This window comes from Microtus oregoni, unplaced genomic scaffold (genome assembly GCF_018167655.1).
Source record: "Microtus oregoni isolate MIOR12 unplaced genomic scaffold, Mior012 000004F_ref0000308, whole genome shotgun sequence".
Classification (NCBI taxonomy): domain Eukaryota; kingdom Metazoa; phylum Chordata; class Mammalia; order Rodentia; family Cricetidae; genus Microtus; species Microtus oregoni.
The window spans coordinates 6,973,908-6,988,896 of record NW_024543063.1 but is presented as its reverse complement, the minus strand read 5'-3'; the positions used below and the strand labels follow the sequence as shown (position 1 = coordinate 6,988,896).

The 14,989-nt window shown below is 48.1% G+C and overlaps 1 protein-coding gene across 10 annotated transcripts in view; it reads left to right on the top strand.

The window, feature by feature from the left end:
- The window catches only part of Agap1 (ArfGAP with GTPase domain, ankyrin repeat and PH domain 1), a 455,752-nt gene that overhangs the window by 183,565 nt on the left and 257,198 nt on the right, over window positions 1–14,989 (top strand). For all 10 annotated transcript variants that reach the window (XM_041650295.1, XM_041650294.1, XM_041650296.1 and 7 more), the window contains 2 exons: window positions 2,776–2,917; window positions 6,032–6,166. In XM_041650295.1, coding sequence (XP_041506229.1) covers window positions 2,776–2,917; window positions 6,032–6,166 — 277 coding nt within the window. The remainder of the gene's footprint in view (window positions 1–2,775; window positions 2,918–6,031; window positions 6,167–14,989) is intronic.

The window sequence follows — 14,989 nt, the reverse complement described above, 5'->3', positions numbered from 1 at the left end:
TTCTAGAAAGATAGCACCACTGTTTTTATCCGGCTTACTACACCCTGATCTTCTAGCCAAGATCTTAAACTCAGCCCACACCCCTCCAGGGCAGACACACAGGACATTTCTATCTTGATCATCTCTCCCTGTAAAAGATGGATTAGATAGCGGCGGTGACTGAGGTAGATGGTGCTGAAGCACCGAGCACCCCTGGAAATGCTGTGAGTTGCTGTATTTCTGTCACTCTGTAACACGAGGGTCCAGGAGAATGCTGCCATTGATCTATGAAAAGCCATTAGAAGGCACAGTCAGGGATACGGAGATAAACATTTTCCCCTTAGTGTCATTGTTGCAGTATCTTAGCTTCTTTTGCTAATGCTGTGATAAAATGCCCCATGAAAAACAAATGAAGGGAGAAAGGGTTTATTCTGACTCACAGTTCAAAGGCACAGTCAGTCCATCATGGCCAGAAGGTGGAAGCAGCTGGTCACACCACATCCACCACTAGGAAGCAGAGTGATGACCGCATGCTGCCCCTCAGCCCCCTTCTCTACTTGCACAGTCCAGGATCCCAGCTAGGGAATGGTGAAGTGGGCGGATTTTCACACCTCCACTCAGCCAAGGTAGTCACCAACAGATATGGCCAGAGACCATCTCCCACATGTTTCTAGATGCTGTCAAACTGACCTGAACCATCACACGGTATACCTGAGTGTACAATAAAGACCATGAAGGCACATAGAAAATGAAAATGTGGCTTGCATAGTATTAGAGGGCGTGCTCCCTGAACACTTTCCACCTTCTGCTGGATCACGGCGACCTCTGGCTTCTGACCAGTGCCACTCAAAGACAGAATCTGTCCTCCTCACTTGACTTGGTATGCAGGAGTGCATTCTGCTTTGAGTTTTCAGTGTGGGCTCCCTGAGAAGAGTGTGTACTCAGAGAAACGGAGCACGCAGCCCTTGCTCTAGTGCGGGCTCTTCCTTAAGTGATGTCTAGCCCACGTTTCCCCTGGTTAAAGACTTGTCTGTGGAACATCACGGCAGAGCCTTGCTCACTTGTGGGCATGGTTTCTCTCTTCGCATTGTTATAAATCCGCTGATAGACTCTATCTGAAGGCATGGCCTTCTAAAAGAAACTGACAGTGGATTTTTGTTTGTTTCTTCGTTTTCTTTTTTTAATTGTTACTGCTGTTAGCTTTGGGAGTGGCGGACACTACTGCTCTATTGCCCTTCATATTTTTTCCCTTCAAAATTGCAATTTTTTGATGCAGGATCCTTTAGAGAAGTGGGCAAGGGGGACTTATCCTCTGCATAGAGATAGAGATGTGTTTCAGATTTCAAGTCAGGGGCTGCCTGCCACCTCCCTGAGGCCACTTAGCCCCTGTCCTGTGCTGACGTACAGGACAAGACCTTCCGTTTTCCACCTCCGGAAAGAGGCTGCGCCTTAGTTGCTTCTTTGTTGTGGTAAAATACACTGACATATTAATATAAGTTAGTAGAGGGAGGGTTTGTCTGGCCCAGAATTCCAGGGTGCAGCTCATCATTTCAGGCAAGTCAGGGCAGCAGGGAACCTGAGATAGCGAGTCACATGACATTCACAGCCAGGAGCAGAAAACAGGGCATTAATGCATGCCAGTGCTCAGCTCACTCCATTTTACACAGTCCAGGATCTACACCGAGAGGGTGATTCTGCCCACTGTGAGTATGTCTTTTCATCTCTATCAGCATGATCAAAGTAGTCCCCCCGTAGACAAGCTCAGAGGCTGGTCTCCTATGGGATCATAGATTGGTTTAGTCAACAGTTGACATCAGCTATCACCGAGGTAAAGGCACCATGTCGGACAGTCCTCGGGCTTCTATGCAGGCACTACTATACTTTGTCCTGTGGGTCTGCCTCAAGAAAGCTTTGCCACAAGGTCATTTTGACTTGAGCATGAGCCGTTTGAACACGAGCGTTTTTCAGACTCTTGTGTAAATACTCCACATTTAAATGAGCATGGTTTGTTGTAGTTGGGCGTTCTTTGTTGATGTGTGTGCACACATGCATGCATGTGCAGTGATGGTTAGGGAGCCCTGCTTTGGCCATAAACACCCAGGATAAGCTTCTTTTAGAGAAGGGGCTCTCTTGTTTCTTTATACACATAAAGAGAAGGGTGTTTGGTGCCAGACTCAGACAGGATCTAGAAGCTACCATGTCAGCTTCTGTGAGAGTGGGTTCCTGGGCACTGCGGGGAGCCCCACTCCCTTGGCTTCACCCTCCCTGGGAGCTGCTGTAAATAAGATGACATGAGAGGGCTGGGTATATATTAACCTCACTGCTCCCCTTTTAACTTTCCTAAAAATAAGTAATAGTTTCCCAGCAGGGAGCTGAATGAGTTTGGAATGTACCAGGAACTCTCCAGAAAAGGCACTATCCGTCTCAGGTGGTAGGCAGTGTGGGTACCACGACAGTTTTGAGCAGACCGTGTGGCCACAGAAGAGCAGTGCCCTCCTACACACACACACACCACCACCACCACCACCCCCCCCCCCCGTCCCCAGATGGGGAGCCTTCTATCTACAGGGTTAGGCCAGAAGGTCGACTCTTAAGGGCCCTGGTGGAAACACGGGGCCGGGAGAGTGGGGGTGCCCCTTTCCCATGCATACATGGAAGACTTTGGTGACTTAGCCACAGTACCTAGCAGTAGGGAGCAGGCAGCAGCCACGGAGCGCCCTGGTGCTCACAGAGGTATGGCCTCACACCTCCTCCTGCGCCCCCTCAGCTGCCCCTTCTCCACTCTTCTCTCTGCAGTTTGCCATGTGGGTGGACGCGGTCATTTTTGTCTTCAGCCTGGAGGATGAGATCAGTTTCCAGACTGTCTACCACTACTACAGCCGAATGGCCAACTACAGGAACACCAGTGAGATTCCACTTGTGCTGGTGGGGACCCAGGGTAAGTGCAAGCCCTGCACGGGTGTTTCTGAAGGTTTTTGTGAACATGTTCCCAGTATGGAGTGATTTGGAATGACTTGAAGACGGAAGTGGGGGCTGAAGCATTTCCGGATTGGTTCCATGGAAAAGTCAGTCAACCTTAGAGAGAAATGACCCCACTCCACAGACCCCTCAGGAGCTTCAGGAAAACCCACTCTAGTGTTTCCTGCATTATGATGCCTTAATGACTTTTGCACAAGACACCTTTTAATTAGGTTGCTTTTATTTATTTTTATTAAAACAAATACGTGATTTATTTTAACTTTTAGTGTCCCTTTAAATGAATACTAGCTCTGATAGCCTCACTCTTTCTGTCTCCAGGAATCACTCAGCAGCTTTTTCACAGCCCAGGGAACCTAGGGCTCTGGTTCTTACTGTCTTCCATGTCATGGCGCCTTAGTAAGGTGATTGTCACTAAGTCAGACTCACTCTCATTGGCCACTGGAGTCCAGCCAAGAATTTAAGCAAAATTATAATGTTCCTTTTTAGTTTTTGTCAATTTTGAACTACTTTTGTTATTTCTGTTAGAATTGGTAAATCTGGTATTTACTAGTTGAAGCGTAGTCAAGACTCAAACTATGGGCACAGCTGGAGAAGCAGTGTATTGATGGACAGACTGTATGTCCTCAGTTTGTTACTTGTAAAATAATGGAGTTACATTTTCATGGAGAACATTCTTTCTCTCTTGTGTTTTAGTGCATGCAGTGACCAGCCAGTGGTCTCTCTTGCTTCTGAAATCTGCTGCTCCAAAGGGCAACCCAACCTAAAACCAAAACAGACATCTTTGTTCCCATAGCTCCCTCTGCTGGTCACCTAGAGACAGTGCCTTGGTTCTTACTGCTGTGCCATCAACCTTCCTGTCTTCGTGGGGCCCAACCACAGAGGATTCAGAATACTAAATATATGTGTGGTGGTGCACACGTGTGGTCCTGACACTAGGGAGGTTGAGGAAGACAGATAGCCACCAAAGGCTAGACTGGGCTACAGAATTAGAATGTCTCAAAATACAAAACAATGTCCTGGTATGGTGGCCCATGCCTTTGATAGCAGCGCTCAAGTGGAAGTTCAGGGCCAGCCTGGTCTTTGTAACAAGTTCCAGGCCAGCTAGAGCTACACAGTGGGACTCCATCTAAAGAGACATTGTTTTTTTTTTAAAGAAGTCTATGCTGAATTCGTAAGTGTTGTACACGGTGCACATGCTATACAGATATCGTAGGTAACCCAGAGATGACTTGAAGTATGTAGGCAGATAATACATGTCCTATTCAAGTATCACACCATCTCATGGAAGGGATTGGCACATCTTTGCATTTTGTACCTAAGGAAGTCCTGAATCCTACCCCCAGAGGATGGCAGTGGGCAGCATGGGCAACGTGGCTGAGATACTGCTCTGGAAGGCCTTCAAGTGGTGTTTCAGGCTCGTGCATCTCGTGGGCAGGTTTTCCCCACAGCTGTCTTGGAGCAGGAGAGAGGAATTCTGAATGAGTGCTTCCCCTCTGGCTGGCCAGGCAGTTCCCAGCAGCTGGCCTGGTGTGTTAAAGCCCTGTGGACTGCAGTACTTTCCTACTCTTGGTGACGCATGGCTCGCAGCTGGGCTAGAAAGAACAGATTAGATTACTGCATTTTCTCATGCATACCAGTGTTTGTTTTTGTTGGTGGAGAAGCCTAGGGCCCACACACACCTAGACCAGAGCTACTGTGACCAGTGACCCTGCTTGTCTCGCAGTGCTCTGGAAGGGTAAACTGAGGAATGGGTAGAAGGAAGTCATATGTCAAGGATCTGTCTGTGAACCTAGGACTTGACCTTGGTCGAGGTTTGTTTTTATCTCTTAGATCTCAATGTGGGACCAGTTGTTCCGAGGCCCTGCGTAGATTTTTGCTGGTGATGGGCTATGGGACCCAGGGCACTTACGGCAAGAAGCTGGACTCTATGCGACTTCCCCATGATTGCTGTCAGTACCCATGCTCACTGGGCTTCCAAGATACCTGTGCCACTACTGCGGCCATAGGCAGTAAGGCTGGTTAGGTGGTAGGAGAGGGTACATGGTTTCCTTTCTACTGGCTAGGGAAGGGAGTTTTAGAGGCCAGAGGTTGTTAAGTTGCAAGGAGCTGAAGATCCGTTCACCCTAGGCCTGTATACTAGGCCTTCAGAGATTAGTGCTGGTGAGTTGCTGAGCTCAGTGTGTCTTCTAGGGCAAGGATGAGTGCTGTGCCTACTCTTGGGGTGGGGGTGGGGGCTCAGTGTTCTTTAAGTTAGGTCAGCTCTACCCTCAAAGACTTGCAAATAGAAGGAGAAGCAGGGTTTGGAAAATTGCCAAGTTAAAGTGGGTGCAAGATGGGGCCAGGTAGAGCTGAGCCTAGCTGCAGGCCCGGAGACGCCTCTGTGACACAGAACTGTATTCATCTGTGGGAGGAGTAGCTGCAGGATTGTCGGGGCCCCAGGCTAAATAAAATGAGGGCTTAGGTGGGGTCTCAATGGCCTGTGCTTCCCGAATTACACACAGAATTTAAGAAGTTATGGTTTCTAATTGTTTTTTTCCCTTCCTGTTTTGCTTGAAGGGATGTTTAGACCTTTCTAAAGGGCCTCTTTCCGTAGTTGGTGTAAATGATTTGTTGACGCACTTGTCCAGCAAGACAGATGTTCGCTGGTGGGCTGTCTCTGAGGAACCTCTGTTGGGGATGGTATTGTCACTGAATGTCCCAGATCAATATTGGGTTTATGTTTGTTTTTGTTATTGTTATCTATATATTTATTTATTTGAGACCAGAAAGTGAGCCCAAAGGATAGGTTTATGAATCTTTTCATGCTGGCCTTGAAGGCATTCCTCCCAAATGTCAGGGCAGGGGCGGGCCTCCTTGCCCCCACTGTTCTGTAGCTTGAGCCTGTTATTTTGGGTGAATTATTTTCAGAATTGCAGCTTCTGGGAGGAATGATATCTGCATTGGCTATGATGGGTTTTGAGTTGCAAGGGTCCCAGAGCAGTAGAAAGCAATGCCTGTGGGACAGGTTTGTCACGTGGGTTCTAGAGTCGCGGGAAGCAATTGCTAACGAGCTCACTGTCCTTGTCTGTTGCAGATGCCATAAGTTCCACCAACCCGCGGGTCATCGACGATGCCAGGGCACGGAAACTCTCCAATGACCTGAAGCGGTGCACGTACTATGAGACGTGCGCCACCTATGGGCTCAACGTGGAGCGGGTCTTCCAGGACGGTAAATGCCTAGGGCTTTGTGACACACGACTCCCACCCTGCAGTGTGTGGGCGTCTGTGTTGGAGCACGCGGCAGCTTCTAGTTCCACCTTCAGACCTGTGCTCAGAGGAGGAGGGGGCACTGTAGAGCGGTCCCCCATGGCACCTGTGTGTCACTGTGCTACTCAAAGCTCCGTCAATGCCACCGCATTCAGATTCATGGCTGTAACTGCTCCTTCTCAACCTGGCTCTGTCTTCAGGATGAAAGGCTTAAATTTTTGATATCTGTTCCTGGGGAAAAAACTTTGAACCCCAGATAATAAAGTTATAACTTGGGACTAAGAGTGTGGGCCAGCCCAAGAAACTGTTTTATCTTACTGGTTTATTTTTGACTGCCCACCTCTAGAGACAGTGCAATTCGGGGGGCGGGGGGGGTACACGGACGGACATACTCATGTCAGTGAAGGTGATGCCAGCTGTAAGTTATGAGAAAAACCCCAGTAAGACAGGACAGAAGGAAGGGGTGGCCTCTAGCCTCGGGGACTAGAAGTTTTGCAGAAAAAGTAGCTTAAAGTTGAGGTCTTAGGAGGAAACTCCCCAGGAAAGTTCCTGTTTCTGATGGCAGTTGGGGGAAGTCAGTCCGGAGCCCTTTGGTCTAAATCTACACATGACAAGCTACTTCTGGCCCCTTGCTTCCGTGTTGGAGATTGGCAGGGAACAGAGTAATACAGGCCTGGAATCCTTAGAGAAGGGTAAAGGTAAAAAGCCTTGCTGGTCATAGACCCCAAACAAAACTTACCAGCGATGCAGTCCGGGAACAGGGGCTAAGAGTGTAGCTTAGTCAGCGAATATCTGTGTAAAGTGCATGAAGTCCTAAGTTTAACTTCCAACACTATGTAAACTAGGTATGGTGGCATATGATTGTAACCTCGGCATTTGGAGGTAGAGTCAGGAGGTTCAGGAATTGAGCTACATTTTAGGTTTGAGGCTAGCCTAGGTTGCAGGAGACCCAATCAGAAAACAGAAACCGTAATCTTGGCACTGTTTGGCTAAGTGGTCTGGGATTTCCCACCAACTCCCCAGCTGGATTGTGGGGACCGCTCTTCTGTTGTAGTAGAGTGAGCACTGACCACATTTCCATGGCTGTATTCTCCCTCATCCTGTGGCAGCCAGGCTCTTCCAGAACTTTGCCATCTCTTTCCTCCTCTGCTTCACAGTCACCTGCTTTCTGGCACTTGGTCCTGTTTTGTTCCTTCTGTCTCATTCTGCTTTTCATCCTTCCCGGTAAAAAATCCAAGGAAGCCGAGGATTGCCCTGAGAAGCAGCATGACGGCTCTGGGTTCTGCCTTCCCTTCTCCATTCCCGTGCATCCAGGTTCCTTAGGCACCTCTGCCTGCAGCACATAGTTCGCAGCCACCCTGCTGTCAGCCTCATGGCTGCTCCCCAGGTAACCAGGGGGCTGTAAAGATTAAGCAAGGAAACACTTGAGATCTTTCCAAGGCATGCATTCTGACTCACAGCGAAGTTTACAATCACTGTTAAATGGCCCAGGCACCACTGCAAGCTGACCAAGTTGGCTGAAAGATTGGAAAGCCCCGACAGGGTCATAGGCAGACCTGGCTGACTACCTGCATCCATAGCTAGACTTCTATGATACAGCCGCCTGCTTAGAGACTGTAGAGGGCTCAGAGGAGTTCCAGCAGAAACGCCATGCCTAAGACAGGTACCTCTAGCCCTCAGGGAATGGTTGTTCCTTGTGGGCTACCAGAGTATGCTTGTATGGGTTCACTTTCTTCCATGACTTCTTGTTTCTTACATTTATCCTGTTTAATGCTCATGAGTTTTTTATAATGGCAGGAACCAGTTCACACATAACCTTGCAGATTGATAATGGGGCATCAGGGCCATGGCACTAAACTGGGAAAGGCCAGGGAAACATTCCAGTTCACTCCTGATGCAGCAGCATATTCTTATACAGCGTTTCAGACAACAGATAGCTTTTCCCATAGGTCTGGATGCTCACAACCCAAGTTCAAGGGCCTGATGAGGGCCTGCCGCCCTGTTTGCAGTGTCTTCATGAAGGCAGGGAAGGGTCAGAGTTTGAGGTAGGAGTTTGGTCAACATAGATGCTCAGTCCCCAGCACACAGCAGAAAGCCTGGGGTCACACCTAACACCCATTTGTGGGACAGAGGCATCCCGTTGTCCTCTCCAGGAAGGGAAGAGGCTCATTCCCAATGCCGGGACTAAAATGCTCCAGGAATGTCAGTGTGGACCCACTCCCCGTCCTCTCACTGAGGTCACACAGTGTGTTTTGGGGTCTTTTTCCATAGGCTGCAGACTTCCATTCATTGTACTTATTTTAGAACAAACACAATAAGCATTTGACTTTTAGAGTCTCAAAAGGAAGTAATGGCCATGGCGCCAGAACACCCAAACTTGGCAGATTTTTTTTTTTGTTTTTAAAGTGTTTTCATTTATATGAAGAGAAGTTTTTAAAAATTAGATTGAGGTTATATTCCTGCACATATGTGGTCTTTACGTGGTAGATGTTTTCTCTTACTTAAACCAGAAGCTCCTTTCAGTAGAGCGTAAGTGTAATTAAGTGGTTGCAGAGTGTTTGGGGAAAAGACAAAGCAACCCTCAGCCTCTCTAAACTTACAGAGACTGAGGAGCGCAATCTCTGCACCAAGAGGCTGAGGCAGGGAGGTCATGAGTTGGGAGCCCACCTGGACTACATGGCAGCGTCCTGTCTCAAGGAAAGAGAAAGAAAACTCGATGGAGAACAAGGAATGTGACTCAGTGGTAAAACACTTGGGGAGTGAGCGTGAGGCCCACAGTTCAGTTCCCAGTACCACAGAGAAATAGATATACACATGCACCTGAGGCTCAGGAAGAGAAATGAGGTAACTTGATTGAAAGGACATAGTTTGGATTGCCTCTGCCTTGTGGGGAGCCCAGAGCTTTAAACCTTAACCAGACTCTGGACCATTTTGTCATTAAAACCCAGCAAGCCAGGTCCTCAGACTTGAGAGTGCATTGGCGTTCCCACTGGTTGGCTGGCCAGCTCTAAGACAATTCTTCGTGTTTCAGTGTGGCCTCTTGGTGTTCCCAAATGGGTAAATTGTAACATGGGAAGAGAAGCAGAGTTCTGTCTGCATGCCTCTGAGCCTGTGGCCTGTGCGTGGCACTGCCGACATTCTGTAGCCTGGAGTCTGGAGGTGTGTGGCCCGGCTATGTTGCTCATTGCTCACCTAGGCTTGGCATTTGTACTAGGTGTACTAGGCTGGAGGTGGGCAGCATGTGCAGTGTAAGGGTTCCATCCCTTAGGAGATTTGGGTCCACCAGCTTTGGGAGGGTGGTCGTTTGCTTGATATGTAAGCTGCTGCTTGCCCACGTTGAAGAAGTAGGGATGGGTATGATGGTCCAGGGTGTTCTCTGCCCTCACCCCATCTTCTCAGCCTGCGCACCCTGCTTGTTTATGTGGGCTTGTGGAGTAGGACAGTCTGACCTCCATGGAGTCCTTTAAATAAGCTTTACAGGGTTAGTGTACTCTGTTTGATTGGATCTAGCATCTGACTCTGACGTAAGGCATGTAGCCCTCTGGATTACTAGTGGTATCTTGGGGAGGTGGCCGGGGCAGCTGAAAACCAGGTGCACAGGTGTGGGCAGCTGTGGGAGGTGGCTGGGGCAGTTGCAAACCAGGTGCACAGGTGTAGGTGTAGGCAGCTGTGGGAGGTGGCTGGGGCAGCTGCAAGCCAGGTGCATAGGCTTGGGCAGCTGTGGGCTTCAGGCCTGTCTTCATTCTCTGGTCTACTTCTGCCAGTGTCTTCAGTCTGTCTGCTTTTCTGCAGTTCTTTGCTGCTTGGGGTATCTGGGAGAAAGCCACATACTGGCTTCCATGTTTTGAAAGTTAAAGCAGTCATTCTGTGATAGCATTAAATCCTTTGAACAGTCTGTGTATTTGTTCTCTTAGGGCTTAAATGGATATGTGAAAATAATGAGTTAGAGAAAAATTAGTTTCTTTCTTCAGATAATGATTTTTCTGTTGCTGTTTTCTTGTTCTAAACAAAAGTTTTGCTATTATTGATATTGAATTTTAAAAATTGCTCTGTGTGTGTGTGAGAGAGAGAGGAAGGGAGGGAGGTGGGAGCAGGGAGGGAGAGGTTTAAGACAGTGTCTTTTCCTTTGTGGCCCTGAGTGGCCTTGATCTTACTGTGTGGCTGAGAATGACCTTGAACTATGTTCTTCCTGCCTCTACCTCCCAAGTGCTAGGACTACAGATCTTGTTTTAGTCACTGTTCTGTTGCTGTGAAGAGACACCATGGTCACTTAAACTCTTACAAAGGAAAACATTTAAACTGGGACTGACTTACTGGTTCAGAGGTTTAATTAGTTCATTGTCATCATGGCCGGAAGCATGACAACACTTGGGCAGACATGGTGCTAGACGAGTAGCTGAGAGTTCTACATTATGATCATTAGGCAGCAGGAAGAGAGACACTGGGCCTGGCCTGAGCATTTGAAAGCCCAGATCCCACTCCCATGATCCATTTCTTCCGCTAACCAAACCTGCTTCAACAAGGCCACACCTCCTAATCCCTATCAAGTAGTGCCACTCCCTAAGGACCAAGCATTCAAATACATGAGCCTATGGGGACCGTTCCTATTCAAACCACCACAGATCTCACGTGGGAGTTCTTTCCTGTTTAGATTTGCTGTTCTTGTCAAATGAAATGATGAGCTTCCACTGTGGTGCAAGCAAACGGGAAACCCCTTGTCAGAAGATTCCGCAACCCATGGTCGCGTCCCTGGCCCTCACTTCCCAGAGCTTCCTTTGTGGGCTGACACCTGTCATCCTGGCACGTGGCAGCCATCTGTCAGGGTGGCTTCTGTTCTGGGAACGTGTGGGACAGTCTTCTGATTTAACTCCATCACCCTTGCTGGGTTACATTTATACTTCAGTTATCATCTGGGAAGCTGTGTTTAGTCATCCTGTTGCCTCCTGTCCCTGCCTGGTGACAGACAGCTAACCTGTGTGAAAATACTGGTTGGGAACCTATACAGAGAGGTCGCCTGCCTCTTGGCTACATAGGAGGCCTCAGCTTACCTTGGTTCTCCTGCTCCCACAGACGGAGATCCTGTTACAAACAGAAGCACCCTGCTAACACACACCTGCAACTTCCCCTTACTAATCGCTGAAGCGCCCAGAGTGTGGTAGCTGTGTTAAGGAGCCTGCTTGTGTAGCCCGACGGCACGTGCTAGAGCATCACTACATGTAGGTCTTTGTCTGGGCTAGGGCATCTCAGGCCATTTTGTCCTGCTGCTGCCACAGAACCGTCACTCAGGCCTGCCTCATCCTTCATCCTCATCTGGGAGGCAGAGGGGTTCTTACTTATTTCTTTTATCATTGGTTTTCTCCTTTGTTTATGGAAAATTAAATGCATTTTGGCAAAAGGATACATTCAAGTAAGATTTCATTTTTGGAAGCAAGCAAGCCAGCCATTGGTGATCTGAAAGTGTTTGGGGCATTGAGAATAATTGGACAGAGGTACTGAGGAGCCAGGCTCTGTTAACATGCTCTCTTTGGTTCTGGTGAAGGATTTGCTCCCAGTGTCACACGCTGCCTCTGGTGCCCCACGAAGCTGGCATTTCTGTTCTGCCTACACTTTTCCATGTCCTCCTCAGTTCTCCTGTCCCCCACAATGCTTACTGATCTTCAGTGTTGAAATCTTGTTAAGACTCTTAGTATTGTCAAAGCTAGAACTACAGTCTCCTCACAACAGTAAGGGCCGGCTTTGTGGTGGGGTGGGCTAGGCAGGTCTGATGTTCCAGGGACACTTGGTTAGTGGGGTGTGGCATCTCAGAACAAGAGCGAAAGGCAGCGGGAGATTTCTCCCCTGCACGAGGCTCAGTGTTGCTGTCCACTGCTGAAGTGGGAAGAGGGACAGAAAGCATGTTCCAAGCTCGAGAGGCAGCCAGTGAGCCTCCTCAGATGCTTCCTAAGATGATTGGTGACCACCTTGCTGTCCGTGTCAATAGGAAGTGTCTCTGGCTGTCATCGCCTGATGGCACCTCACACAGTATAGTCCAATAGAAACTTGAATCAGCGGGTTGTCTCCCAGGCAGTCAGCTCGGGCTCAGGAGCTCACATCTGATGCAGCCATAGGTGGGAGAAAGCTGGGTAGGTCAGGGTTAACCTCTCTTCTCTCTGTGCTGTAGCCTTGTGCATATGGGATCAGTTAATTTTTAGTGGTGTGCGTGAGTGTATTTTGAATATCTGTGTGCCATTTTCATGCCTGGCACCTGCAGGGACCCAAGGAAGGTTTCAGATTCACTCGAGCTATAGTTACAGATGGTTATGAGCCGTCACATAGGTACTGAGAATTGAACATGAGTTCCAATGCTCGTGTTCTTATCTATTGAGCCGCCTCTCCAGCCCCTGCATACATAGTGTGTATTATAGTGACCATTTTTATTTTATTTTTTTGTTTTTTCGAGACAGGGTTTCTCTGTGGTTTTGGAGCCTGTCCTGGAACTAGCTCTTGTAGACCAGGCTGGTCTCGAACTCACAGAGATCCGCCTGCCTCTGCCTTCCAAGTGCTGGGATTAAAGGCGTGCGCCACCACCGCCCGGCTAGTGACCATTTTTATAAGACATGATATCGCCAATAACTTTGTATGCACCTGTCCCTTCAAATCAAGTAAATTTTCCAGCCTACAGTAGCCTCACATCAGAGGGTTCAACCATAGACTGAAACAATTAGTGTCAACACTAAGATATAGGCTGTTGTGTAATAAAACATATTCAGAGACTTTAAAGATGAAAAAGGAATAAACGCGAATATTTGTTTGTTTATATTAAATTTATATTCAGAAATTCTGACATCCATGTTGCGCTCCGGACAAGCACATGGCCTTTGGACGAGCTGCACATCTGGTGCAGCCTCTGGTGCACTCTGTAAACACGATGGTGGCAGGGTGAGATTAGTTTAAGTGACGCTGAACTTTTCCACGGTGGGTTGGGATTCTTTTCAGCCAAAAGTTTCTGAACGTTATTATTTCAATCACTTCAGTTATGAGTATGCCTGTTTCATTGGACCTGCCATTTTTATCTATGGTCCATTGGGCTGTTCAGTGAACTCGGAGGACAGAATTTTAAAGAGTTCATGCCTTAGCTTATTGATGTGTCTAAAGTTACCCATGCAAAATGGACATGTTTCAGTGGACATTGTCGTAATGATGGTTAAGGTCTGTGGTTCAGACCACAGCTGCTGCCGTAATGATTGGGGGTCAGTTCTGAGATTTCTTATGGGGACAGGGTGTCATGTAGCCCAGGCTACCCTTGAGTTCGCTGTGTAGCCAATGATGAACTTTAACTCCTAGCTTCTTTCTGCCACCTCTCAAGAGCTAGAATTACTGGTGAAAGCTACTATGCCTCCTTCATGTGGTATTGGACACCAACCTGGGCCTGACTTAGAGCCCAGTTCTTTTGGTTTGGTTTGGTTTGAAGACAGGATCTTACTGTGTAGCCTAGGCTGGCCTTAACGTGCTTGTGCATCTCACACCACGTCTTGGGTCACTCTTGAGGAAAGTTTTTCTGTCGGTCTTTGGATCTGAAGTGTCCCCGTGGTCCCTGTGTTAACTGACATCTTGGTCTTCAGCTTCATTGATGGGGAAATGGAACCTTTCGGGGGTGGGACTTGGTAGGAGGGCTTCAGGCCTTCGCGTTCTAGTCACACAGCACCTTACTGCTCACAGAGGGACATGCCAGCCTCGTCTGAGGGCAGGACAGTGAGCCAGTCCCAGTTCACCGTGGGAAGAACTCTCAAACCGTTGAGTCCACATCAACCTTTCTTCGTAAGCTCGCCGTCCCCAGCGTTGACTGCAGCGACATCCAGTAGGAAGACAGCAAGTTCTATTGCAGGCAAACAGTCGGTAGCATGGAGGTTGGTGTAGAGATGGAGGCTGTGGTCTGTTGTGACAGTTCCTTACCCTAAGTCTGGAATTCTCCATGCTGTGCCTCTTCTGGGAAACGCTCTGTGCACGGGTGCTTGTATCTGCAAGAAACGTCTGTGTCAACTCTCACGATGCCAGAACTAGGTCATTAAGCACACTATTAGCGACTGCTCTCTGTTTTGATTTTCATGTTAGGACTCATCTCAGGCTCATAGAATTAATTTTATCAATGACATAGAAAATGGTTATTTTACTCCACGTCTGCGCCTCGGTGTCACTGCCGTGCTTTGCCCCAGGATTTTCCCCTAATGACTTTCGCCAGCTTGAATTAGCTTGATGTATCATTAATGCATACAAATGGCTTTTATTTTTGTTCATAATCTGTTCATAATGCTATGGCACTCTGCTCTTCCTAATGTTTTTAAAATGATTGAACAGTGATGTGCTTTTTGACCTATTTAGCCCTCCGTGGAGGTGTTGATCAGAAGAATAAAGAAATGTCCCTTAAATAGGACAGTCGAGAGCGGTTACAATCTGTAGCTGATGTTTCCACTCGTTTGAAGTTCGTGCTTGGTAACTCTTCTCCTCTGCTTTAATAATCTTCATCAAGGCACAGGCTACGAATGCTTGATCGGCAGCGCTCCACTCGCCAAGTTCGTGGAGAAATAGATGTGATCCTCACAATACTGACCTTGTAAGGTGGGAAGTGTTTATTGTGACATTTCTTCTGTGTCGTAGAGTGGTCCTGACCAGGTGTTGGCTCCAGAGTTGGGGAGCTTGGAGTAAATGACTGGTGTCCTCAGAGATGAGCTCTGAATTCTGGGGTTAATGTATGTAGTATGCAAACAGCTACCCCAGGCTTCTTGATTCAAGCAGCGTGAATCTGGAA